The following is a 24,201-nucleotide window of genomic DNA, read 5'->3' as shown; positions in this document are numbered from 1 at the left end:
TGTTTGAAGTCCCGTGCTTACTAGGTAGGCCATGTGCCCCCTGCTCAAAGTTTGCTTTCTTTTTAGAGCCAAAGCTTTGCTTTTTTAATATTTTAGCATCTATTATTATTTTTTATCTTTCACCTTTAAGAAATAATTTAAATGGATTTCATTATTCTATTTCCTTATACCTATTCCCAGCTTTCTTGCCACTTAGTCTTTTTGTTCATTCTTGCATTGCTAAAATGATAACAGGTACACTTAAAAGGCATTTAGAAAATGAAGCCCAAGCAAAAGTCACCATTGTTCTAGGCATGAACCCTGATTACCTCTAGACTGAAATAATGTCTAGATATGTTTGGGGCGAGAGAGTTCTCTTTTCATCTCATTCTTGAGAGACTAAACTATATTTGCTCCCAAAAAGCAACTTGAGTAAAAGAATAAGAAGGCTTTCTAGCTGAATGCTAAGGAAAGAAGCAGTTCACTATGCCCTTTTGTTATATTCTATATATAACATGATCATGCTGACCATCATCTTTGTAGCATTTGATAACATAGAACATCTTTTAAAACACTCTTTTTTTACCTAAAAGTATGACCCTTATTTTGTTTTGTTTTTTGGAGGCATTGGTTTTTGAACTCAGGGCCTCATGCTCACTAGGCAGGCACTCTACCACTTGAACCACTCCACCAGCTCTTTTTTATACTGAGTATTTTTGAGATATGGTCTTGCAAACTATATGCCCCACCCAGCTGGCTTCGAACTGCAAGCCTCCTGACTCTACTTCCTGAATAACTAGGATTATAGGCGTGAGCCACCAGCCCCTAGCCTCTTTTGTTGTTTTACTTTTTATTTCCCTGTTCATTCTTACCCTTGGAAGCTCTCCTCTCTGTTAATCTTTTGATTGCTCACCAATCTCAGAATTTTGAGTTCCTTCTGTTTCACTAAGAACCTTTCTCATTTTAGTCTCTGCCTTCAATTGAATCATTTCTCACAGATCTAAATTTCTCACAGATATATCTTAATAATAATTAATATATTGAAGGTTAGCATTTATTGAGGCATTTTAATATATACCAACTACATACACATTATCTCTTTTAATCTTCAAGTTAACATTAAATATTGTATATATTGATGAAGAAAAAATTTGGAGAGTTAAGTAAATTGCCCAACATTATATAAATAGAATGTGAATTATGATCTAGCTGTAAAGCTCTTCCAAGGATGTTATTTTCAAATGCTGACAACTCAGCATTTGAGTGAAATTTATTGCAAATGTGAAATTTGACCTCAGATCTTTATTGTACTACAGTAGAGCCTTCATGTCTCGATCACGTAGAACTGACTGAGAACATATCTGTATCCACTGAGTTGTGTAATGTGCAAGTGGGAATTAAAAATTTTTGTTTTTAAATTTTCTTTTCAATCTCTTTTTTTTTTTGGTGGCACTGGGGTTTGAACTTGGGGGTTGGACTGATTTGAGACCGTCTCATGTAGCCCAGGCTGGCCTCAAACGCTTGATTCTCCTACCTCAGTCTCCCAAGTGCAGAGAATTGTAGGCATGCCTTTTGGGGTTTTTTTTTTGTTCTGTTTTTTTATTTTTGGTGGTACTGGGGTTTGCTAGGCAGGTGCTCTACCACGTAAGCCACGCCTCACATCTCTAGCCCTCACTTGCCATTTGATTTATTTTTGTTTCTTCAGTAACTTGCCATTTTTAAAATTAGACATCTGAAATTCAAGGCACTACTCACACTCTTCCTTACAACTAAAATTCCTTTCCACCTTTTTTCCTCTTTTAAGACCAGCTAAGGCACGTACCTATAATCCTAGCTACTTGGGAGGCAGAGATCAGGAAGATCTTGATTTGAAGCCAGCCCCCAACAAATAGTTCAAGAGACCCTGTCTCGAAAATACCTGACACAAAACAGAACTGGCAGAGTGGTTCATGTGATAGAGTGCTTGCCTAGTGAGCATGAGGCTCTGAGTTCAAACCCCCATCCCGCCAAACAAAAAATAAATAAATTGACATAAAAATCCTGACAGCATATACATTATTAAACCTTTTTTTTTTTTTTTGTAGTGGTAGGAATTAAACCCAAGTCTTGCTCATGCTAGGCAAGTATTCTGCTGAGGGAAAGGGCAGGCTGTCTGGTGGGCATATTGTAGATCATTGAGAGGCAATACTTCCTAGATAGCCCAATTGAAATCATATAATGTGAATTAGAGAAATCAGAATGAGTAAATCATTAAAAACTGTAAAATTGCTGGGAAAAGAGAGTAACAGTCAGTTATTCAGAAGACTGCGTCTTTGTCTCAGTTTCTTTTTTTTTTTTATTTCTAGGAGAGAAACCTTTTCTTTGTGAAGCCCAAGGATGTGGCCGTTCCTTTGCTGAGTATTCTAGCCTCCGAAAACATCTGGTGGTTCACTCAGGTATAAAAACTGTGCCATTTGTAGATTTCAGGCAAAGTAGAGAGACAGAGGTGTGGTAGAAAGTAAAGAAATCTAAAAAGAAACAAACTGTTCACCATAAAAATATTGTAAAGTTTCTCATCATGACCGAATCAGGAATCAAGGTTCTTAATAACTGCATTGAAAGGGAGGGAAATCATTTGATTACAATTGAGTCTCTAGGTGCTTTCTAATCCAGAACTTTTTCTGAGGAGATTTGCTAATTTGTTTAGCATTGTGCTGGGTGATTTATAAGTTATATCAAACATGGATCTGGTTCTGTAGGAACTGACATGTTCATTTGTCTGGGGGAGGATTTCAAATGAAGAACAAAGTAGGAAGGTTGATGTCAATGGCAGCAGCACCAGGAACATTACTGCCCTGTGAGGAGGTGTTGGTGATCTTGCTTCAGTCACCATTTTGGCAGAAACTGTGCCTTTGGTAATTAGAACATTATGGTCACCATTAATGTTGAAGAAGAGAGAGTGATGTAATGACCTGTTTTCTGTTTTGGATTTTTTTTTTCTTTGCAGTACTGGAGCTTGAACTCAGGGCCTTCACCTTGAGCCACTCCACCAGCCCTTTTTTTTGTGATGGTTTTTTCGAGATAAGGTCTCTCAAATTATTTGCCTGGGGCTGGCTTCAAACTGCGATCCTCCTGATCTCTGCCTCCTGAGAAGCTAGGTTTATAGACATGAGCCACCAGCACCTGTCCAAACCCCAGTTCTGCCCAAAAAGAATCAGCTTTTCTTTTCATTGACTTTTTGTTTGTTTTGAAACAGGGTCTTGCTGTGTAGGCCATGAGAGGGCTCTAACTTGGAATCCTCTTGCCTCAGCCTCCCTGAGGTGACTTGTGCTACCATGCATCCCCCTTAGTTGTTATTTTTGGTGTTCCTATTATCTTTGGGCAAAAGGAACCTCTTGTGCTGGTTTGTGTGCTTTTGACATCACGCTTTAATCTTTGGTAACTCTCTGTTTTCTGGCACTAGATGTCCTAGGCTCACCTAAGCTTAGAATCAACTGTTCCTTGAGGGGTACTTGTTCATTTTAGTGGGAATCACAGTCTGTGCCATGTGTGGTCATTGTTGTTAGGTTGTAACTTTTTTGTGGACAGAGCTAGAGAAGACATATTTTTGAAGACAAAAAAATTGGTTCATACTGATATTTTTAATTTAAATTTAGCATTATAAAATTTTTAGTTTCATTTTTGTACTTTGTATCTTTTCTCTTATCCTGAAAAATCTTGGTTCTTAAACATTCATATGATTCTTTAATATTATTTCAAAATAGTGATACTAATATCAATAATTAGTCTATAGAATAAGTTTAAGGCTTTTTAGTAGCTGTGTTTTTCTTATATTCTATTAAGGGTATAGAGTCAAAATTCTGTGTCTAAATAGCCTTTAAAAATTGTCGTCTTACATCACTAGCCTGATACAAGATTTTAGATTCTTTTTTTATTTTTATTTAATTTTATGCTTTCTAATATGTAAAGTCAAATCTAATTATATTCCAAAAAGTCTTGATTAAAGTTCTGTCCCTTTACTCTGTTCCTTCCTCTTCTTAAGGATTTTTAATTTCTTTTGGTTTACTTTTCTAGTGTTTCCTTTTATAAACATAAGCAAATGCAGATTTTTTTTTTTATTTCCCTCCCTTTTCACCCAGTTTCATTAAATTTTTTTGACATAGGTTCTTGCCCAGGTTGATCTCGAACTTGTGATCCCTCCTGCCCTGCCTTCCAAATGCTAGGATTATAGTTGTGTGCCACTGCACCAAGCTCAGTTTTTCTGAATTGAGATATAATAAAATTCATTCTTTTAAAAGAAAGTGTGCAGTTTGGCAATTTTTAGTTCATAGTTTTACAAATGTCACCTCTATCCAATTCTAGAAAATTTCATCATCCTAAAGAGTCCCCATAGCTGTTGTTTTGGTGGTTTTTCTTTTTTGGTGGTACTGAGATTTGATCTCAGGGCCTGCCTGGCACGTGCTAAGCAGGCCCCCTACCACTTGAGCCACAACCCTAGTCCTTCACATAGTTTTTAAGGTTCATTCATATTGTAGCATGTAAGTGCTTCCTTTTTTTTTTTTTTTTAATTTATTTTAAGACAGAGTCTTGCTGTGTAGCTAGGCTGGCCTTGAACTCTCCATTCTTCTTCCTTAGTCTCCCAAGTGCTGGAATTACAGACATCTGCCACCACACCTAGCAGCACTTCCATTTTTTAATGACTGCATACTATTTCTTGTATGGGTATGCCAAATTTTGGCTGCTATGAACAGCCAAATGAGGCTGCTGTGAACATTACTGTGTACATTTTTACATGTTTATATGTTTTTATTTCTTTTGAGTATATACCTAGGATTGAATTGCTGGGTCATGTGGGAAGTCTTTAAGGTCTTGAGGAACTAAAGTAGCTGCACCATTTTACATTACCTCCAGCAGTGTATGAGGGCTCTGTTTTACCCACATTCTTACCAACATTTCTTTCTGTCTTTGACTATAACCGTTCTGGAGAATGTGACTTCCTTTCTTCCTCACACAAAGGTAGCATATTATAAATGTAGTTTTGTGGTTATAACAGTTCTGTTGTAACCTAACAATATTTTTTGGAGTCACTCCGTAGCAGTATATAGAAAGTTTCTTCATTCCTTCTATTGATTTGTAGTATTCCACCGCGCTTATATTCTATAACTTTATTCAGTCATTCTCTGTGATGAATATTTGAGTTATGTTCAGTCTGTATCATCTAATATAATGCTATAGTAAATAACCTTGTGGTAGATTGTATCACATTTTGCCAGTGTAGCCTTGGAACAGATTTCTAGAAGGCAGACTTTCAGATCAAAGGGCAAATGCATCTGTAATTTTCCTAAATAATGTCAGATTCTCCACCAGAGAGGTTGTAGTCTTTTGTTTTCTCATTAACAATGAAGATTTCTGTGTGTTTTTTGTAAAATTTAAGTTTGTTCCCTGTATTTATAGGTTGGGAGATTTTATTTAAAAATCCTCAATTCTAGCTTTTCTTTAAAAAAAAAAAAATAGGCTGACAGATTGGCTCAAGCAGTAAGAGCACCTGTGTAGCAAGTGCGAGGCCCTGATTTCAAATCCCAATGCTGCCTAAAAAAAAAAAAAGAAAAGAAAAGAAAAGAAAGAAAGAAACCAGAAAATCTAGGCCTCAGTCCACACATGGAAACCATTGGTTAGAACCGAGTAACAGCTTCCCCTTTTACAGGGAAGGTACTCTGCAGGTTACTGTGGCCCCCATTTGGCCACCTCCTTTTGCTACCTACCCTTGAGCATCAAGGTAGGTACCTACCTCTGCTCTGAGTGTAGTTACATGAATAGATGGAATGGAGACTGGGAGTTTTGGCTGTAACATCATAGAGGGTAGTCCAGATCATTATGTTAGGAGAACCACCAGTGTGAATGATGAAGACCTTGCATGGTGACAAGGAATGGGACCAGATATTATGAACCCAGGATTGGAATCCTCTATGTCCACAGAAGACTATCTGGAAAGGGAAATACTTTGTATGGCTGCTGTGATCACACACCCAATAGCTGTTTTGGTAGGCCACAGCATAGTGGGTCTGGAAAGTACTGGGGCTGTGAGCAGTACATGTCGCTGAGCCCTCCTGGTCTGCAGTTCCTGTTCTCCTCATGTATGGAAGGTTGGGAGGCTGAAAGGTGGGGAACAGGAAAAGGAGCAGCCTCTTATACTTAGTTTAATATTCTCTGGCCTTCTCCATCTAGATTTTCAGTTCACTTGCTTGCTATCAGAAATGTACTGTCTTTTTAGCTGCCCCTAACTTTGTCCCTGTTTCAGGAGAGAAGCCTCACCAGTGTCAAGTCTGTGGGAAGACCTTCTCTCAGAGTGGGAGCAGGAATGTGCACATGAGAAAGCATCACTTGCAGCTGGGAGCATCTGGCAGTCAAGAGCAGGAGCAAACTGGTGAGGAATGTGGACAAGTAGAGGGCTATGTTCAAAGAGCCAAGTCACCTGCCTGCCTGGCTATCTGTAGATTTGCTGGTTCTGTTTTACCTGGTCTTATTTGATGGACTGATAGTTTCCAAACTTAGGTGTACAGTACAATTATCTACCAGCATTTAAAATACATATTTTTTGTTGCTTGTCCTGTCCTTGCCTTTATGAAACAAAAGAACTTCATAAATGAGATCAGTTATAATTATGATCTCAGAATATGTAGTTTTAAAAGTTCCCCTAGGGGTTGTGGAGCATGTAGCTCAATAGATGATCATTTGACTTGCATGCGAGAGGTCCTAGATTTGAGCCCCAGCACCATCAAAAAAAATTGTACACATGAATATGAATATATATATGCACATATGTACATGTATGTATGTGTGTGTATGTATGTGTGTGTATATATATACATATATACACTTATATATGTGCATATATAAAGTTTCCCTAGTGGCACATACCTATTCTCCCAGCACTTGGAAGGCTGTGGCAGGAAGATCAATTGAGTCTATGAGTTCAAGATCAGTTTGGGCAATGTAGTGGGACCACCTGTCTTAAGAAGCAAACAGAGGAGGACACCCGTGGCTCATGTCTGTAATCTTAGCTACTCAGGAGGCGGACAGGAGGGTTGAGATTCAAAGCCATCCTGGGCAAATAGTTTGTAAGACCCTGTATCTTGAAAATGCCCAACACAAAAAAGAGTTGGTAGAAGGGCTTAAGTGATAGGGCACCTGCCTAGCAAGTGTGAAACCCTGAGTTTAAACCCCAGTACCACAAAAAAAAAAAAGTCCCCAAAACAGAAATGAATGTGGTGATACCCATTTGTTATCCCATTACTTGGGAGGCTGAGATAGGAGGATTACAAGTTTGAGGACAGCCTGGGCTATATAGTGAGACCCTGTCTCCAAACTCTCCCACCCCCCCCAACCAAAAAAAAAAAAAGTTCCCCTAGTAAATTTGATGGTAACTGGTACTGGTCCAGGAACCAGCATGTGAGTAGTACTGTGGTAAAAGATTTCCATGTGTTAGAGTTTAAGCACTTTTTTACTTAGCAGTTGTGACTACCTTTTGCCCAACGTAAAACTTGTTAACTCCTCTTTATTCTTACTGCTTTTCCGTGTCTTTACTTAGTCAATTATTTCATTCCAAATACTCCTTTTTAAGAATTTATCCATCCCATGTTATATACTCATTCTTCAGATGTTGATCACAAGCAAGGACAATTATCCTTAAGGTTCAACCCTTCTAGGTTTATTCTTGTTTCTTGAAAGTGAAAAAGAAAAAAAAAAAAAAACAAAGAAAGTAGGTGAAATAGGAGTGGTAGCGAAAATACAGATTAACTTGTAGTTCTGAAAGAGAAGGCCAGCTTCCCTGTGAAGGGAAATGAGGACCAGGCACAGCCTTGACTGCTGTATGTCTCTCACATCCTATTCTCTGTGCAGCTGAGCCACTAATGGGCAGTAGTTTGCTTGAAGAGGCTTCAGTACCCAGTAAAAATTTGGTGTCTATGAATTCTCAGCCCAGCCTTGGTGGAGAGTCCTTGAACCTACCAAATGCCAATTCTATCCTGGGAGTTGATGATGGTAAGACTAACTCTCCTTTATTTGGGGGAAATGATCTGCAAGTAAGGGTTAAGGAATGGAGTGTTTCCAATATAGATGTTTTAATCTTACTTCTTGAGTAGTTTTAGTATGACTGAGTGAGGAGTGTTTGTGTTTTTGTTCTCTGGGGTGGATAAGTGAATTTTTTTTTTAATTCATTGAAGATGATATAATACAAGAATAAAGAGAAAAAAAATTTTAAAGAGAAAATTATCTGTAATCCTAGCATCCTAGCCCAACTATTTCTGTCTTTCCTATTGCAGTTGTGGAAGAACTTAACTTTTAAAACACTTAAGCAGAACATAACCAGGTTTTACAGAGGAGATATAAAGCAATTTCTCCATACCTTCAAAAGCCATATCTTCTGGAGAAAAGAAAGGGCTCTCTAGGAAACAGTTGCTTCTCTTTGGTATAGAAAGTTCACCCAAGTTACACAGGCCAGGCCCTCTTCTCTGAAAAACTTAACAGGTGAGGTCAGCATGCATTTATTCAGTGCCTACTGTGTGTCTGGCACCATGGGAAAGACAAAAGTAGGAGATTTGAGAAGTCAAAACTTATGTATATGTATGAAACAACATTGAGTAAATTCAAGATGTAATATTAGTAAACATTAAATTATGCACTGTAGTCTGGAAGGGCAGTACGAGCCACAAAGACCCTGGAAAAAAAACTTCTAATTTGTTTGAAGACTAAGTGGTTTATCTATAAACTATTTCCAGAAGATTTTCATGGTGAACCCACTGATGAACATTTAGTAAGTGTGAGATCCTGCTTTAGTTACTCCTATTGGCCAGGTGTGGTAGCAAACATTTGTAATCCCAGCACTTGGGAGGCAGAGGCAGGAGGATCCTGAGTTTGAGGCCAGCTGCATTGCATGGTGAGACCCTGTCTCAAAAAAAAAAAAGAAAGTCTAGTTACTTATTTCCGACTCAGTCAGCTTTGGATGTAAGTGACCATGTTTGTGAACTTCTGTGTGGAGCCTATAAGGCCCAGAGCATGCTACCACAGTATACCTCCTCTGATTTATGAATAGTACTGGTAGAAACCAAAGCAGAAGGCATGGAAATTGCATGGAGCTGCTTTGCCAGCCTTGAAAAAGTGAGTCCAAGGGAGGAAGGGACTCTGAGTAGGAACTTGAAAGCCAGGATTAGCTTTAGTACTTGATCAGTGCATATTGATACATAGGTATTGGTGACTGCTTCACGGGCTGGCTCTGGCTCCGTGATCTGCATGCCTGAGCAGCTTTTGCTGTTTCATCCACAGTTTTAATTCAGGTAGCAGTGAGGAAGCTATTTTACTCTAAATTGGTATATTGAAAAAATGGTCAAGTCCTATAGCAAAATTTCCTGCCTTTATTTCCCATCCTCGTTTAGTAACACTTTGCATTTGATGATATTATCAGGCAGGAATTAACTTGAAAAGAATACAGGAACATTGGATTTCAGTTTCTTTTTTGAACAGTTCTTTGAGGCTTGATAAAGGGATTTAGGTATATATGGATTCATTTTTCATTGAAGATTAATTTTTCTGTTTCACAGAGGTGCTTACTGAAGGATCCCCACGTCCCCTGTCTTCAGTGCCTGATGTTACACATCACTTGGTGACCATGCAGTCAGGGAGGCAGTCATATGAGGTTTCTGTCTTAACTGCAGTAAATCCACAGGAGGTAAAGCTGTCTCTTGCCTTTATTTTGTTTCTGTGATGCCTTACATGGAGAAAAATTTGGGAATTTAGAGATTCTGAAAAATTCTCCAATTTTCATTTCCTAGGAACTTTGACTACAATCTTCCTTTTTTTTTGGTTATTTATTTATTTATTTATTTAGGCAGCACCTGAGGTTTGAACTCAGGGCTTCACATGCTTACTAGGTAGGTGCTCTTACCACTTGAGCCACTTCTTCAGCTACAATATCTTCCTTTAAGCTAAGTATGAGTTCAGCTTGAAAGGAACCTCAGTGTTAGGCTCTTATCTGTCACAGTTGGGACTCTTGCCTTTTAGATTTCCTTTATATACATTCCTTAAGGAATGGTATTTGTTCCCACTGTCCTCTGCCTCACTATAATATGAAGATACTGCTCTCATTTTTATAAAGAAAGTAACATCCTGAAACAAAATGGTCCCTGAGCAAAAATTAAAAAATTAAGTTAGAGACAAAAGCATTTTAAAATATTTATTAAATTGGGCATTGTGCCTGGTGCCTATAATCCCAGCTACTTGGGAGGCTGAGATCAGAAGGATTGAAGAGACCCCCCTCATCTCAACAAAATAGGCCAGGTATGGTGGCATGCCTTCATTCGAGCTATTCAGTAGGCATTAGGTAGGAGGATCAAGGTCCAAAGTTGGCCTTGGCAAAAGAGAGACCTTATCTGAAAAATAAAAAGCAGAAGGGGCTGAGGGCATGGCTCCAGTGATAAAGAGTATTTGCTTAGCAAACACCAGGCTATGAGTTCAAAACTCCATATTGCCAAAAACATAAAAAATAACACTTGCTGACTTGGAGGCTGAGGAGGATCAAGAGCTGGAGGCTATCCTAGGCTACATAGTAAGTTTGAGACCAGCCTAGGACTACTAGAGAGACCCTGCCTTTAAAAAAAAAAAAAAAAAAAAAAATGAAAAAAATGTTATCCTTCATTCTATTAGGAACATATATCGGGAGATAACAGGTTTTTAAAATTTATTTATTTTTGTGGGACTGGGGTTTGAACTCAGGGCTTTGTGTTTGCAAAGCAGTTGCTGTACGCTTGAGCCACACCTTTAGTCCATTTTGCTCTGGTTATTTTGGAGATGGAATCTTGTGAACTAAATTTACCTGGGCTAGCCTCACACCACGATCCTCCCGATCTCAGTTTCCCAAGTAGTTGAGATTACGGGTATGAGCCATCAGTGCTCAGCTCCAAGGCTGAACCAGTTAAGCATAAAGGAATGAGTTTACTTGATTAACCCACCTCTCAGTATATTACCCTTCACTCTTAAGCTTTTTACTTAGTGTGGAGTATTTTTTCTGTAATTCAGATTTGCTTTCAATCTTTTGCAGTTATTGAACCAAGGAGATCTAACTGAAAGACAGACATGAATGTTGGCACTGACTCCGGGAGGAGCAAGTCTGTCTGATTCCAGAATGCGTGGTGGGAACAGGATCCAAAGGCCCACTACTTGCCAGAACCAAAATAAATCTGTGAAGGACAAGACCCCACTTTTGCCTCTGTTCATGTTCCCTAGCAGAAAAGATGAATGTGGGAGCCTCTCATCAACTACCATCTGATCTAGTCAAGGACAAAAGCAGTGACTGTGGACTGGGTAACTTCCTGCCTCTCTTCTCACTGCAAAAGTTTGTGATAGACTCCTTTCAGAAGTGAATTTGATTATGTGTTGGCTGAAGTTTCTCATTAAGAGTTTTGAGGGGAGGCTTTCCTTTGAAGAGTTTTCATCCCAGACCCAGCTAGCTAACTTTTCACATGGATGGACTACGCCTAGCCACCAACCACAGAACTTCACCAGGAAGTTGTTTTCAAGATGCCTTGTTGCTTTGAAGAAGGGAGTGATGTCCATTCTGTTGTGGCATTCTCCTTTTAGCAACCTGAGTAAGAGACTCTCAGCCACTGGGCTGCAAAAAATAAATTACTTGAATTTCCCTTTGCCCTATACACCTCTACTCAGTCACTTTGCTCTCTTTGTTTATGGAACATACAGTAGCATGTTAAGGTTTTGGTTTTTGTTTTTTAAAGTTAAAAATCACATGATCCAGAGCTTCACTTTTCTCCTTAAATAAACAAAACATCCCAGTTAGTTCTTTGACTCTTGTTTCAGACACAATTTGTTTTCTTAGAAGGTTGAGAAAATAATTCAGTCTTTTTCTTTAAGATAGTGCACTGGTTAACCTCTAGATACCACGCTAAAACTGAACTGAGGAGTCTTAGGAAACATGACACAAATTCTTTTCTTTTTTGATGGTACTAGTGATTGAACTCAGCCTTATGCTTGGTAGGCAAGTGCTGTACCACTTGAGCCACTCCTCCAGCCCCAATGTCCTCATTTCTAACTGGGAAACCTAAATGGCTGTTAATAAGAGTATCATTCTGCCACCGTCAGAAAAGACCACATTTGAGCCTGGTAAACTGGTAATAATAACAGGTAATTTTGAATTTTTCCAGAAAGATAGTTAAAACATGCGAAATGTGTTCCTTTAGAGCAGGTACTCTTACTATCTTCCTGACTACAACTATAGACAAAAAATATCCAGTAATTATTGGGAAGAAGAACATCTCAAAGATCATCTACTAGAAGGAAATCATGACTGTCAGAGAAGTTTTAAATTTATTTAAAACTCCATGCTGACACATACATATGCATACAGTGGCACATTCTAAACAACAGGAAAGAATAAACTCCTGTTTTAAATTATTACAGTTCTTTATTAATGACATGCATGGCCATTCTGTGCTGTGTAGACTTGAACTCATGGCAATTACCTGTATTCTAAATGCTTTTTGCAGCCTTATTTTGATAATAGAGCAGTGATTCTTAACCTGGGACATTTCTTCCCTCCTTGGGTACATTTGGCCTTATCTGGAGACATTTTTGGTTGTCACACTTGGGAGACAGGTACTGTAGGTATCCAGTGCATAGAGGCCTGGAATGCTGCAAAACATCCTACAATGTACAGGACAGGTCTCTCTCCTAACCACCACAAAAATTATCTGCCCCAACATATCAAGTGCTGAGGATAAGAAAGCATATACTAAAAGTTGCAAGTTTGTCATCCCCCATGAGCTAATTGTGATAACTTGTTTTACCTATACAATATTTCTAAATAATTCTTAATTAGTTGCCAACGTGTATTTTTGGCTTCTGATGAAAATGTGGTTGGCCTGGCAGTTCTGGGCCTGTATTGCTGCGGGGTTTATTCTCCAGTCTTTACCACTATCATCTTACACCTACCTCTTTGACTGCTTTATGTTTCCTAACTAACCCAGTTAGACATTTGGGCTTGTGATATACCTTTTTCTCTACCTACTCTTAAGTGTCAAGAACCCTTAACTCTGGGCTGTCATCCCTCTATCCTGAGCTTTTCCACTTTGATTTTCTTGAACTATCTTTGCCATCTTTTAGTTTTTCCCATTCTTTGATAGTAGCCTGGACTCAAAATCCAAGTTTTGCCTGTCTTGACTCAACCCTTAGTTACCTGCTTCATGTTTTTCAAACGCAGTAATAAGTGTACTGATTAAGGAATTGATTTGAGATTGTCTGGTGATTCATAATACAGGTCCTCTAATTCTTTCTTGGGGCTTGTAGGATGTTCTAGAGATTCTTCTAAATCCTGCTGTGGATCTCTGATGCCAAGTTTTGTAGTTTCATGGATGCTACAAAATAAAGCATTACTAAGTAGAATATTTTAAATTAAAGGAAGCATTGTGTAAAGTTTAAGAATGGTCTCAGCATTTTCATTATTTTATACAGGCTATAAAGAGACATTTTTAAGGGGAAAACAGGAATTAGGGGAGGGGCTACTTGTATTTTAAGAGAGAAAAACATTGAGAATAACGGAGATACTATGCTTTTCTCCCTTTGTCTTAGACAATATCAAAATGGGTTCTGAAGGAGGTGGTGCTAATGAATTACTTTGAGAGCTTATTTGGAAGTTCTAGCAGGGGAGCGCAGCTACTCATATACCCTTGACCGAAGAACGGTCCTCCTGTATTGGGGATGGTCGTCCTCTTAAACGTGCAGCTTCGGGAGGAACACACATGGAGCAGTAAAAGAGGAAGGGAATACCCGCCTAGCCAGCCAGATCAGCCGAATCAACCCTGGAGATCAATGGGGTGACAAATGTCGCAGCTAGATCGCCCTCCCATCCAATGAGTTACTTTGAAAGGAGTGCCAAGAAATAGTTTCATTTTATAAGAAGTCAAAATATGCATAATTTTTCCTTAAAAGTACAGTGGAAATACTTAGGGGATTAGAACTGGAATTGGAAAGTGATCTGTTTCAAATTGAAGGAATCTAAACCTAATATACAATGATTAGATTTTATTCACAATTGCACTATAAATTCAAATATGTTGCTTGGAGACCAGGATTGTGATCTCAAAACATAAGTGGCTATTCTCAAATTTCTGGGGATGGCAATTCAGAGCTGCAGAATGACAGCAGCCTCTCACATTACCTAGGAGTATCCTTGGCTTTGGTTTCTTTCTGTTGTCGGGATCCTTGACTCTTGTTTCTCACAAAGTCTTCTTCTAGACCAGCCTGCTTCAGGGTGTCTCGATACCGTTGTTCTGCTTCTTTCCTGGCAAGGTTCTGTGGAACAGAAATTTAATCTGCTCTAGCTGTCTCATGAGTTAACAGATGACTCTAAAGTACTTGCTTACTCGGTGTCCTTATAATAGTGCCCTTACCACCACCTCCAATCTGTGCTGGGCACATTGGCATGAAAATCACTTGGAGCATTGTTTCCCAGCCTTGGTGTGCAAGTGAGTCCCCTGAGAACTCTCATTTGATAGGTCTTAAGTGGGATCTGCAATTCTGTATTTCTAACACTTCCAGGAGATGCCAGCTGTTAATTTGGGAGTCACAGCTTTGGAAAGGAAGGATTTAGATTTGTGGGAGATCAAGTAAGACACAGATGAAAAAGATGAACTAAAAACATTTTAAGATTTAAAAGCAATCAAATCAGGAACACGAAGCTGCACTAAGAATGCTCAGTGCTAGGCAACTATTTTTGAACTTTAAATTAAATTGCATAATTTAAAAACACTTAATAGAAGGATGATGGACCAGAAAGAGCTTATTTTAAGTATCTGAGAGCCAAATAAAAGTACTTTGTATTTTGTTGAGATCTGAAGGGCAAGCTTGCTTGACAAAGAGGAAAGGCCAACATTTTATGCAATCCCTGCATGGTGGGGAAGAGGAATTATAGGTGTGAAGAGGAGTGGACACACAAATGCTTAGATGATACACTAGCTGTAGGATGGAGCAAAGGCCCAGCAATTGGTAACAGTCACTTAGGAACTCAACCTTTATCTCAAACTGGAGAGGAAAGCGATCCACAGAGCTTGATGCAGCCCCAAACTGACAACAATGGTGGCCTTTCTGGGCTGTTCAAGTAGCTCAGAGCTTTCTTAGGGAGATCTCAACTGAGTTTGCATTCCCTTAAAGTCTAGCGAATATCTTCAAATTATTTTTTTCAACATGAAAGCTGCTTAATCTGGAGCGAGCTTTGTGGGGTGTTTATAAGTATCCTAACCCTTAAAGACCTATATGTTGGGGGGAAAATGGTAGTAATAAACTGAGTCCAATTTATAATCTCTGAGTTCTAAGGAAATGTCTAGTGCCCACCTATTAAAATTGTTTCATAATTTCTAAGAGCCCTTTCATCCAAGGAAAAAAGAAAATGACAGTTTGATTTTACCTTGGTAACTTGTTCAAAGAGATAGGGCCTTGACTGTATTCTCTTCCTCATTTCTTCCAGTTCCTTCTTATACTCTTTTGCTCTTTTGCGATCATTGTTCCTAGAATTAACAAGATTTCTAGAACAAATGTCATCTTTTCTGACCCAGAATACCTTTCATCCAGTTAAACAGAGTTAACTCCCATGTGCATTGTAAATTCCCCACTGCCTGGCAAAATCCTTGACTAATGATTACAGAAGCTTGCCCTACTGACTCCATTTTGCCATTTTCAAGGCCAATGATCTGTTGGATGCTAAGACAGGTACCCTTTGGTACATGGAGGATACTGACTGGTTCTCTCTCAGCTTTGCTTTGAATACTTCCTCCAGGCTTTTATGGGGATCCATGGCTTTTGCACGCAAGGTCACTGATTTAGACATGGCTTGACACTTCTTTTTGTGCATCTCCAACCACTGAATACTGTCATCTGCTTTGTCCTTTTTTTCAAGTGAAGTTCTAAAGGAAGGGAACAAAAATAAAGAGCAGAGATGAAGAACATGGTTATATTCAAAAGCAATTTTAGTAATCTCTCTAGAAAGTAAGTGTTGTCTATGAATGAGTTAGGTAATTTAGCACAGCTGGCATTTTCAGAAAGAATAAGATTCTGGGATTAAGTGCACTGGCAAATGAAGCCTTTTGAGCACTATGGATCAGTGATTTCCTACCTCAGGAGTTTATTCATTGAATAGAAGACCTTGTGAGTTAAAATATCCTTAAAGAGCCAAATACTCAGTAGATGTGCTTAACTTCTCAGCTATCTAGCAGCAATACTGACTGCTACCATTCACAGAGCTACTTACTATGAACCAAGTACCACTATATTTAATGTAGTCCTTATAAGTGACGTATAAGATAAAGATTATAAACAGGGATGGGGGGTACATTGAAGGTCAGAGATGGTAAGCCACTTGTTCAAAGCTACCCAGCAAGCCACTGGAAAAGCCAGGAATAGAACCAGAATCTTGCTCCTGACTCTCTGCCCTTGACTACTGTGGTGAAAATAGTGGACTGGAAGTTTGTTGGTTCATGGTCCTTTGGGAATACAAATCTGCATTTCCAAAAAGAACTGGAAATAAGCCCCCTTCACTGTCTTCACTTTCTGTCTTCAGTGCAGTTTGGTGTCAACTTGCACACTTAGTTTGTATAAAGAAAAAGAGAACCAAGACTCTTGGTTTGAATGACGGCATATATTCCTGCCCTGATCAGAGAATAGCCCTACAGCCCCTTGAAGTGTCTCTGACAAGAGCAGAGGTCCAGCAGCATGGTGGGTTCCAGCATTTGGGTCAAGATCAGCATTATGAGTATTGTGCAGCCTGACCACTCACTTAACTGCAGATTCCCTCTTCCTGGTGGCATCCGTGATGTGCACAGGAAGGGTGTTGGTAGAGAGGGAAGCAAGGCCACTCAGAGAACGACTCCTTGGCAGAGGTGTGGCTGGTGGCTGTAGGGAATCCTATAAGAAAAGAAGGCTGGCATTGGTGGGATAGCATGTGTGATTAGTTTCTATCTTAACAAGGATTCAATCTCATTGAGCTAAAAACGAGAACATTTTCCCCTCCCAGTAATAAGGATAATGTGATCACAAGTTTAGTAACCAGGCCACAACTTGGGATATCAAGCCTAAAGTTTTTAATCAACTGAGAAGAGTTCTTGGAATTGGCAAAGGGATGACAAGCAATTCCCTGCCTCCTAGACCTGCTTGGACTTATTTCTGCAAAATCCCCTTAGAGAGACGGATTAAAGGGAGTGTGCCTGTGGTCTTAAATTTGCAGGAATATGGATCTGCTTCCAACTGAGATGGTGTTTTTAAAAATATTAAGATAGAAAAATGGCCAGGCACTGGTGATTCGCACCTGTAATCCTAGCTTCTTGGGAGGCTGAGATTGGGAGGATCAAGTTTCGAGGTCATCCTGGATAAATAGTTTGTGGGACTCTAATCTCCACAATAACCAGAGCAAAATGGACTGGAGGTGTGGCCTAAGCAGTATAACACTTGCTTTGCAAATTCGAAGTCTTGAATTCAAACCCCAGTCCCACAAAAAAAAAAGAAAGAAAAATGTCATGAAAAGAACTCTCCTGTAAGGCCTGGGTTCATCCTGTATATCAGTTCTCAGGCCCACCTGCCTAGGCTCTCACCCTCCTCTCTTCGATGGTGGCAGTATCACAGGGCCTTGGAGTGTGACACAGGTTGGCTGTCCTCAGCAAGAAGGGCTTGTTGCGAGTCGCCTCTCGGGTTTCCCTGCTCTTGGCAGCTCTTCTCTGGAAGGCTTTGTATAGGCTGTCATAGTCAGGGACAACAGGGTTCACCCTTGGCTGGAACTCAAAGTCAGTTTGTAGAAAGCTGAGTTTTTCATCCCGGGTTCGGGTGGCTGTGCGGGACTGCAGGTTAGCCCGGCTACTAGAGGAGGTGAAAGGGGAGGAGGCCATCTGGAGCATGTCGAAGGCCCTCATCTGGATGCGAATTTTCCTGAAGAGCTCAGCTTCTGTGGAGAAAGAGAGTAGTGATGGGTGAAGAGGCACCAAGCATCACATCAAAAAGGTCTAGAGAACTTCCTCCTTCCTTCCTCCCTTCCTTTCCCTCCCCCTCTCCTTCTCCTCTTCACCTCCTTCCCTCCCTCCCTCTTTTCCCCCCTTCCTCTCTCGCTCCTCCTCTGGAAATTGCCTCAGTTTCCCCACTCTTAGGTAGCTGGGATTACTAGACTTGGTTCAAACTTTCTCTTTAAGCACTAGCAGATTATAATGTGCCAAAGCCAACCATTTCAGGAATGCGGGAACCTTGCCATCAGCCATGGTAGGAGTATTTATATCACAGAAAATGGCAAACATTACAAACCAGTTTGCTTTTTTTCTTTCTTTTTCTTTTCTGGAATGATTGTTAATACACACTGACCACGGCTTGTGCCAGTCAGGCTGCAGAAGTAGCTACCAGTTGCTCTCACTGAGCACTTTCTATAATTCCTTCTTCAGAGGCAGAGCAGGATGAAGCCTTCTTGTACCCTCATTATCTGCACAGCAATCAGAGTGATCTTTTTGGACTTCCTATCTGATCAGTGGCTCCCCAGTGCCCTTGGGATGAAATCCACATGCTCTAACATGGTCGACAAGGCTCCTCCCCCCTCATTCTTCCTATTCTCTGACTCCCTCAGCTTCCTCTTACCTCCAGGCCACATCTCCCTCTGCCCCTTCCCTTTTCACCAAATTAACTATGCTACTCCTTCAGGGTCAACCCCAGTTCTCACCTTCTCTGGGTCCTTCCTGAACTGCTACCACCCCTCACCAGAAGTTAGGTCCTTCTGTAGTATGCCCCAAGCTTCCCTTTCATCCTTGCAAATAATTCATCCCATTTGTAATTTAATGTCTATAAACTTCATGTCTGTGTATTCACTACAGAACGGTTATCTGGTGAGTAGCACATGTGATTGAAGAATTAATAAAACTTCAGGTCCTTATTCAGAGCGATACGTGTGTGTGTGTGTGTGTGTGTGTGTGTGTGTGTGTGTTGGTATATGTGCTAGGGATCCAACCCAGAACCTTGCAATGTGCTAAGCAAGTACTCCACCACAGAAAGCTACAATTCCAGTGAGAGCTATACTTTTTGAAATGTGTAAATATCATCCTGAGTGATTTCAGTGATTGGCACTACCTCACCAGGATGAGAAGGGGTTAGGTGCTTTCCTAGGGACAGCTGGCTGGAAATGGCACTGTCCTATACTGGTCCTTGGGTGTCTCATGGTCTCTGCTCCTGTACCTGGGTTGGCATAGAGGCCTTCACACATACTCACTGAAAGAGGTTGTCAGGATGAGCCTTGAGATCACCGTAGGACCTTACAGGGCTCCCTGCTGTATAGACACACCTAACCCTTCCCTCCTGGCTTGCACTGAGCATGCGGCCTCTCATAGGTGCACCTCAACAGCTCATCTCCAAGTCGATGACACTTGAGCCCAGACTAAACCCCTATAGTACATCTGGGAAACCCAGATGGAGGCCACAAGGTAGCAAAGGTATTTTTACCCTGGAGTTTGTCCCCAAGGGCTGGCTCCAGAATGGACTTGGGGATCTTTTTGGTGGCCTTCTTTTGGGGGACTTTGGCCTTAGCTATAGCAGCCAAATCTCTCTGTCGAGCAGCCTCCTTTCGCTGCTCCTCCTTTTCTAGGAAGCTGAAGGGCTTCAAGGATGAGAGTAGTAATTCCTTCCTCTTTTGGATCCCTGCCCGCCGCCTAGCCTCACTGTGTTCCATAATCTCCTGGTAGAGAGGCAGATAGACGTGTGCAGGCACAGGTTGTGCCCGGAACTGCCGGTGGCACTCAGCCTCCTCCTGGCCTTGCCGCTGGGCCTGCTGCCTCTCCTGTTCAAACGAGGCAGGTGAGGCCAGCCTCTGGGCTTTTTTCTGGGCCTCTCGTAGTGTCATGTGGAATGGCTGAGGGACAGTGATGGAGGATGCCCAGGAGCTGATACTTCTGTGCTGGGAGGGTGGTCCAGAGCCTGAGGGTGGCTGGGCCTGAGCCCTGGGAACATCAGATGGAAGGCTACTCAGGGAGCTGCAGCGTCTTGTGGCAACACACCTGGGGGAGAGAGAGGATCTTTGTGTGGACATGGAATTTGGGAGCCTGAATCGTCTCTGATCTTCTTCCAAGGTCTCCCTGCTTGGCAGATCACAAGTGGCTTCTCCAGCCTGACGTCACAGCCCCAAAAGACCTCCAAGCCCACAACCTTAAAATGAGGCCTCCCTCCTTCCTACAGACAATCCTAGCAGCCTAATGGGAACTCTCCTCTCAGACTTCATTCAAGAATTGCCACTTTGCACTCTGATAGTTGCATGAGAGAGAACAGTGCAATGGGCGGCACAGGGAATTAAGATTGAGTCAGATGGATCCAAATTCAAATTTTGAATTTGCTCATCTGTAAAATAGCAAAATAATATCCACTTGCAAGGTTATTTGGAAGAAAGTAAAAATTCAATGAGAAGAAATACACATACATATTAACACACTTGGCCAAGGTCATTCTTGGAGGAAAAGATGTTTGGGAAAGGTATCCCTTTAATCAGTTTCAGTGCTTCATTGCCAAATGTGATTTAGGATTGCTGGGTAGGCATGGGAACACTTGGATGGACCCGAGTGGATTCTAAACTGGTCCTGGGTAAGTGGTAATTTGCAGAAGTGGTTCTTGCCTTATTGAGGAAGAAGGCAAGGCCCTGAGACATGGCATGACTTGCCTAGAGTGTAGAGTGGGGCGGCCATTGACTGCAGGGCCTTACCTCAGAGATGGAGGATGCTGGACCTGTGGCTTCCCTCTGCCCTTGTTTTGGAAGAAACTTTCCAGGACTTTATCATCTTCACAGTCATTCTCTTCACTCTCTGGGTCAGACTGAAAGAGGGACTCCAATAGACCCCATCTACCTTTCCTCTTTAGAATCTGTAGGGTCTCATAAAAGCTCCCAGTTGAGTCAGAAGTAGAATCTGTTTCCTCTGGGCTGAGGAACTCATGGAGTTTGCCAGCCCTGGGCAAAGCCAGCCCTTCCCCAGACAGCTCATCTTCTGGATCAGTGCCTGAGGAGGATTTGGGGGGAAATATCTAAAATGGAATAGAAATTAAACGATGGGTTAAACTGCAATTTCAAGAGTTTTCTAAATATAACTTAATTTCACTTTGAATAAACCTCAGAATATTATGAACTAGGGAGGAACAAAGAAAATCAAGATGAATTCTTTGCTTTAAAGACATTTCACAATGAAAGGTAAATGAAGAGCTAAGGCTGATTGCCTACTCAATTCAGTGCAGTAAGCATTGACAAAGAACCTAATCTGAACTATGCGTTCTGTCCCCTGCACTGTATGCTCTGCTTTACTGGGATTCACATACTTGCTATCCATCTTCCTTCTTTTGTTTCCTGTCTATACCCCTATTTTCCTCATACTCCATCACTAGGAATGAATAATTAACAGGAAATACAATGTAGCCTAGCTGAAAGAATAAGATCCTAAAAAACAGGACACCAAACTAGCTTTTAAATACTTAATTTAGGGGCTGGGAGTGGAGCTTAGTGGTAGAGCACTTGCCTAACATACTCAAGGGTTGGGTTTGATCCCCAGTATTGCAAAACAACAATAAAATTGCATTAGATTCATTCATTCAGAAAATATGAATGGGTGCCTAATATGCATTGGGCTGAGGACAAGACAAACAAGGTCTCTACTTTCATGAAGCTTATATTCTAGTGGGAAGAGACAGGAAGCATGAGATTAAGATATTCAAAGAAAACTAAACACTAGAAGATTATGGAGAGATGGAGTGTCTGCAGAAAATTTTCTGTTGATAAAGTCCATCAAAAGTCACTACAAATGCGCCTAAATCAGAATTAGGTTTATTAATTTGTTGCAGTTCATCAGAAAATCACAGCGAAGCCAGGAGCCAGTGGCTCATGCCACTCTGGAGGCAGAGATCAGGAGGACTGCAGTTTGAATCCAGCGTAGGCAAATTGTTGGCATGACTCTATCTCAAAAAAATCCATCACAAAAAAGGGCTGGTTGTGTGGCTCAAGGTGTAGGCCCTGAGTTCAAACCCCAGTACTGAAAAAAGAAAACCACAGCGAACTTTGGCCAGAGGTGTGTGGGGGAGGTGGCAAATATTTTACGGTCAGCTTGTCCTGATTGTGAAGAGGGTTAGGGGAAGATGGATCAACTCTAGGTGGTTGTTGTCATGAAGGGAGAACAGTAAGTGACTAATTGAGCAATTTTTATTGAAGAATTGAGAAGAACAAAGCAAAGCAATAATTGATAAGCACTATCACTTAGAAGGGGTGTTAGTAATTTTGCAGCTATGTTATGACCCCAACAGATGCACTGATGGCCTTAGTTGTGTCTATTACAATCTGAGTTATACAGATGTTCCTTGATTTAGATGGGGTTATATGCAGATAAACTCACTGTAAACTGAAAGTATTCTAAGTCAAAAATGTATTTAATATACCTAACCTGCTGAACATCCTAGCTTAGCAACACACTATAGAGTATAGGAGTATCAGTCATTCACTTTTGTGATTGTGTGGCTGACTGGGATCGGGAGCTTGCTGTCACTGCCCAGTACAGAGAGTATCATATTACTATTGAAGGAAAAAATCAAATTTGAAATGTATTTCCTATTGAATGCATATAATTTTCCCACCATTGTAAAGCTGAAAAATCTTAAATTGAACCATTTGTAAGTTGGGGGTGTACTTCCCCAGTCTGGGGCTAATTTTTATTTTCTCACTTTGGAGGGATTTTGGATTAACATCTGATTGATGAGAAAAAGAGACAAACTTGCTAAGTTCTGGAGTTAGAGCATTCTGGGTCCAAGGAACAGCAAATATACAAGCCTTGAAGTAGGGTCCTGGCTGGGCAGGAAGAAACTTGAATCTTGTAGCAGCAGGGAGCAGCCAGTGTGGCTGAAGGACAGTGGCATGAGAGGTCCTTAGAGAGGCAAGTATGGGGCCAGAATGGAACTGTAAAGGATAAGTGGTTGCAGACCAGGAAACCAGTTGAGGGCAGGCCACCGCAGTCCTTCTGGTAACATTTGGGGATGGACTTACTGGGTTCCCTAAGGTCCAGGTGTAATACTGTAAATAACACTAGGTTCTTTTTTTCTTTCTTTTTGATACAGTGTCTTGCTATGTAGCTTGGGCTTGTTAGACTAGAACTCACTATAATAGCCCAGGCTTGCCTCAAATTATCTACCGTCCTACCTCAGCCTCCTGAGTGCTGGAATTACAGGCAGGCACCACCACACTTGGGCAAGAACACTAGATTCTGAGTTAAAGTATGTATATGCTGTAGTCCCTGGCTCTGCTGCTGAACAGCATGTGAAATTGAGCAAATTTCTTTTCTTTCTTTTTTGCAGTATTGGAGATTGAACCCTGGGCCTCGAGCTTGGCACTCTACCACTTGAGTCACGCCCCCAGCTCTTTTGTTTTAATTTTGTTTTTGAGATAGAGTCTACTATCTTTGCCTACCTGGCCGGCTGTTAACTCATGATCTTCCTGCCTCTACCTCCCAAGTAGCTGGGATTACAGTTGTGTACCACAATGCCCTGCTCTTTTTCTCTTTAAAGTGGACTATTCAGTGGCTTTTAGTATAGTAAGGATTTTGCAACGATTACATTAAATTTTAGAACATTTTCATCGCCCCCATACCTATTAACAGTCATTCCCTATTTTCCTAACCCTCCCACACGGTCCCCTCATCGGCTAGCCATAAACTACCACCAGTCTTCTTTTTGTCTCCGGATTTGGGGGCAAATTTCTTAATCTTTCAGTTGTCTCTTCTACAAAATAGGAACAATTGTACTGTTAGGCATAGGGTAGTTGACAGGATAAGCAAAAACTGGGTGTCACTGCTATGGTCCTGTGAGGATGCTGGTACAAGACAAAGGGTTTATTTCTCCCTGGAGTCCTCCTCCCAGTGCCTACACTTCACGCCCCTCTTGACACACCCCTGCCGTATGTCTCCAAGGCAACGCCCAAACACTTTCCTCTTTTGGGGATTCCTTTCCGGAGCGCAGTCCTGCTTGCTCCCTTTTTCTCTCCTCACCTGACGGCTCCACTCGGCGCACTCGGGAGATCCCGCAGGCTTCCCTACGGTCATCTTCTCAATCAGGCAGAAGCAGAGGCGACGGTGACAGCCGCAGTGACAGCGGTGCTAGCTGCGGTGGTCACGCTAGCCACGCCCCTTTCCAGATTTGGCCTCTGATTGGCTCTCA

At 41.1% G+C, this 24,201-nt stretch overlaps 2 protein-coding genes across 8 annotated transcripts in view; one reads left to right on the top strand and one right to left on the bottom strand.

Annotated features, from left to right (window-relative positions):
• The window catches only part of Znf410 (zinc finger protein 410), a 26,838-nt gene extending 15,036 nt beyond the window's left edge, over nucleotides 1-11,802 (top strand). For 4 of the 6 annotated variants that reach the window (XM_020166746.2, XM_020166745.2, XM_074067566.1 and 1 more), the window contains 5 exons: nucleotides 2,325-2,414; nucleotides 6,257-6,382; nucleotides 7,858-7,998; nucleotides 9,555-9,682; nucleotides 11,051-11,802. In XM_020166746.2, coding sequence (XP_020022335.1) covers nucleotides 2,325-2,414; nucleotides 6,257-6,382; nucleotides 7,858-7,998; nucleotides 9,555-9,682; nucleotides 11,051-11,089 — 524 coding nt within the window. In that variant the 3' untranslated portion in view covers nucleotides 11,090-11,802. Of the gene's footprint in view, nucleotides 1-2,324; nucleotides 2,415-6,256; nucleotides 6,383-7,857; nucleotides 7,999-8,279; nucleotides 8,418-9,554; nucleotides 9,683-11,050 lie in introns of those variants that run through there. The other 2 variants (XM_074067564.1, XM_074067565.1) reach the window with 2 other exon arrangements.
• On the bottom strand, nucleotides 9,596-24,169 carry Fam161b (FAM161 centrosomal protein B). 2 transcript variants are annotated; one of them, XM_074067562.1, is made up of 10 exons: nucleotides 24,033-24,169; nucleotides 20,723-21,039; nucleotides 19,477-20,027; nucleotides 17,601-17,947; nucleotides 16,790-16,917; nucleotides 15,756-15,920; nucleotides 15,425-15,524; nucleotides 14,180-14,313; nucleotides 13,199-13,376; nucleotides 9,596-9,721 (listed from the first exon to the last, which is right to left on the bottom strand). In XM_074067562.1, the coding sequence occupies exons 1-9, from the start codon at nucleotides 24,084-24,086 to the stop codon at nucleotides 13,238-13,240; spliced, it is 1,935 nt and encodes a 644-aa protein (XP_073923663.1). In that variant the 5' UTR covers nucleotides 24,087-24,169; the 3' UTR covers nucleotides 9,596-9,721; nucleotides 13,199-13,237. The 2 variants fall into 2 exon arrangements, with proteins under 2 accessions (XP_073923663.1, XP_020022311.2); XM_020166722.2 differs by lacking the exon at nucleotides 9,596-9,721 and having other exon boundaries at nucleotides 11,617-13,376.
• Nucleotides 24,170-24,201: the final 32 nt, after the last annotated feature.

This window comes from Castor canadensis, chromosome 3 (genome assembly GCF_047511655.1).
Source record: "Castor canadensis chromosome 3, mCasCan1.hap1v2, whole genome shotgun sequence".
Classification (NCBI taxonomy): Eukaryota; Metazoa; Chordata; class Mammalia; order Rodentia; family Castoridae; genus Castor; species Castor canadensis.
Note: the sequence above shows the minus strand (reverse complement) of the source record. Positions and strands in the feature narration are given on the sequence as shown.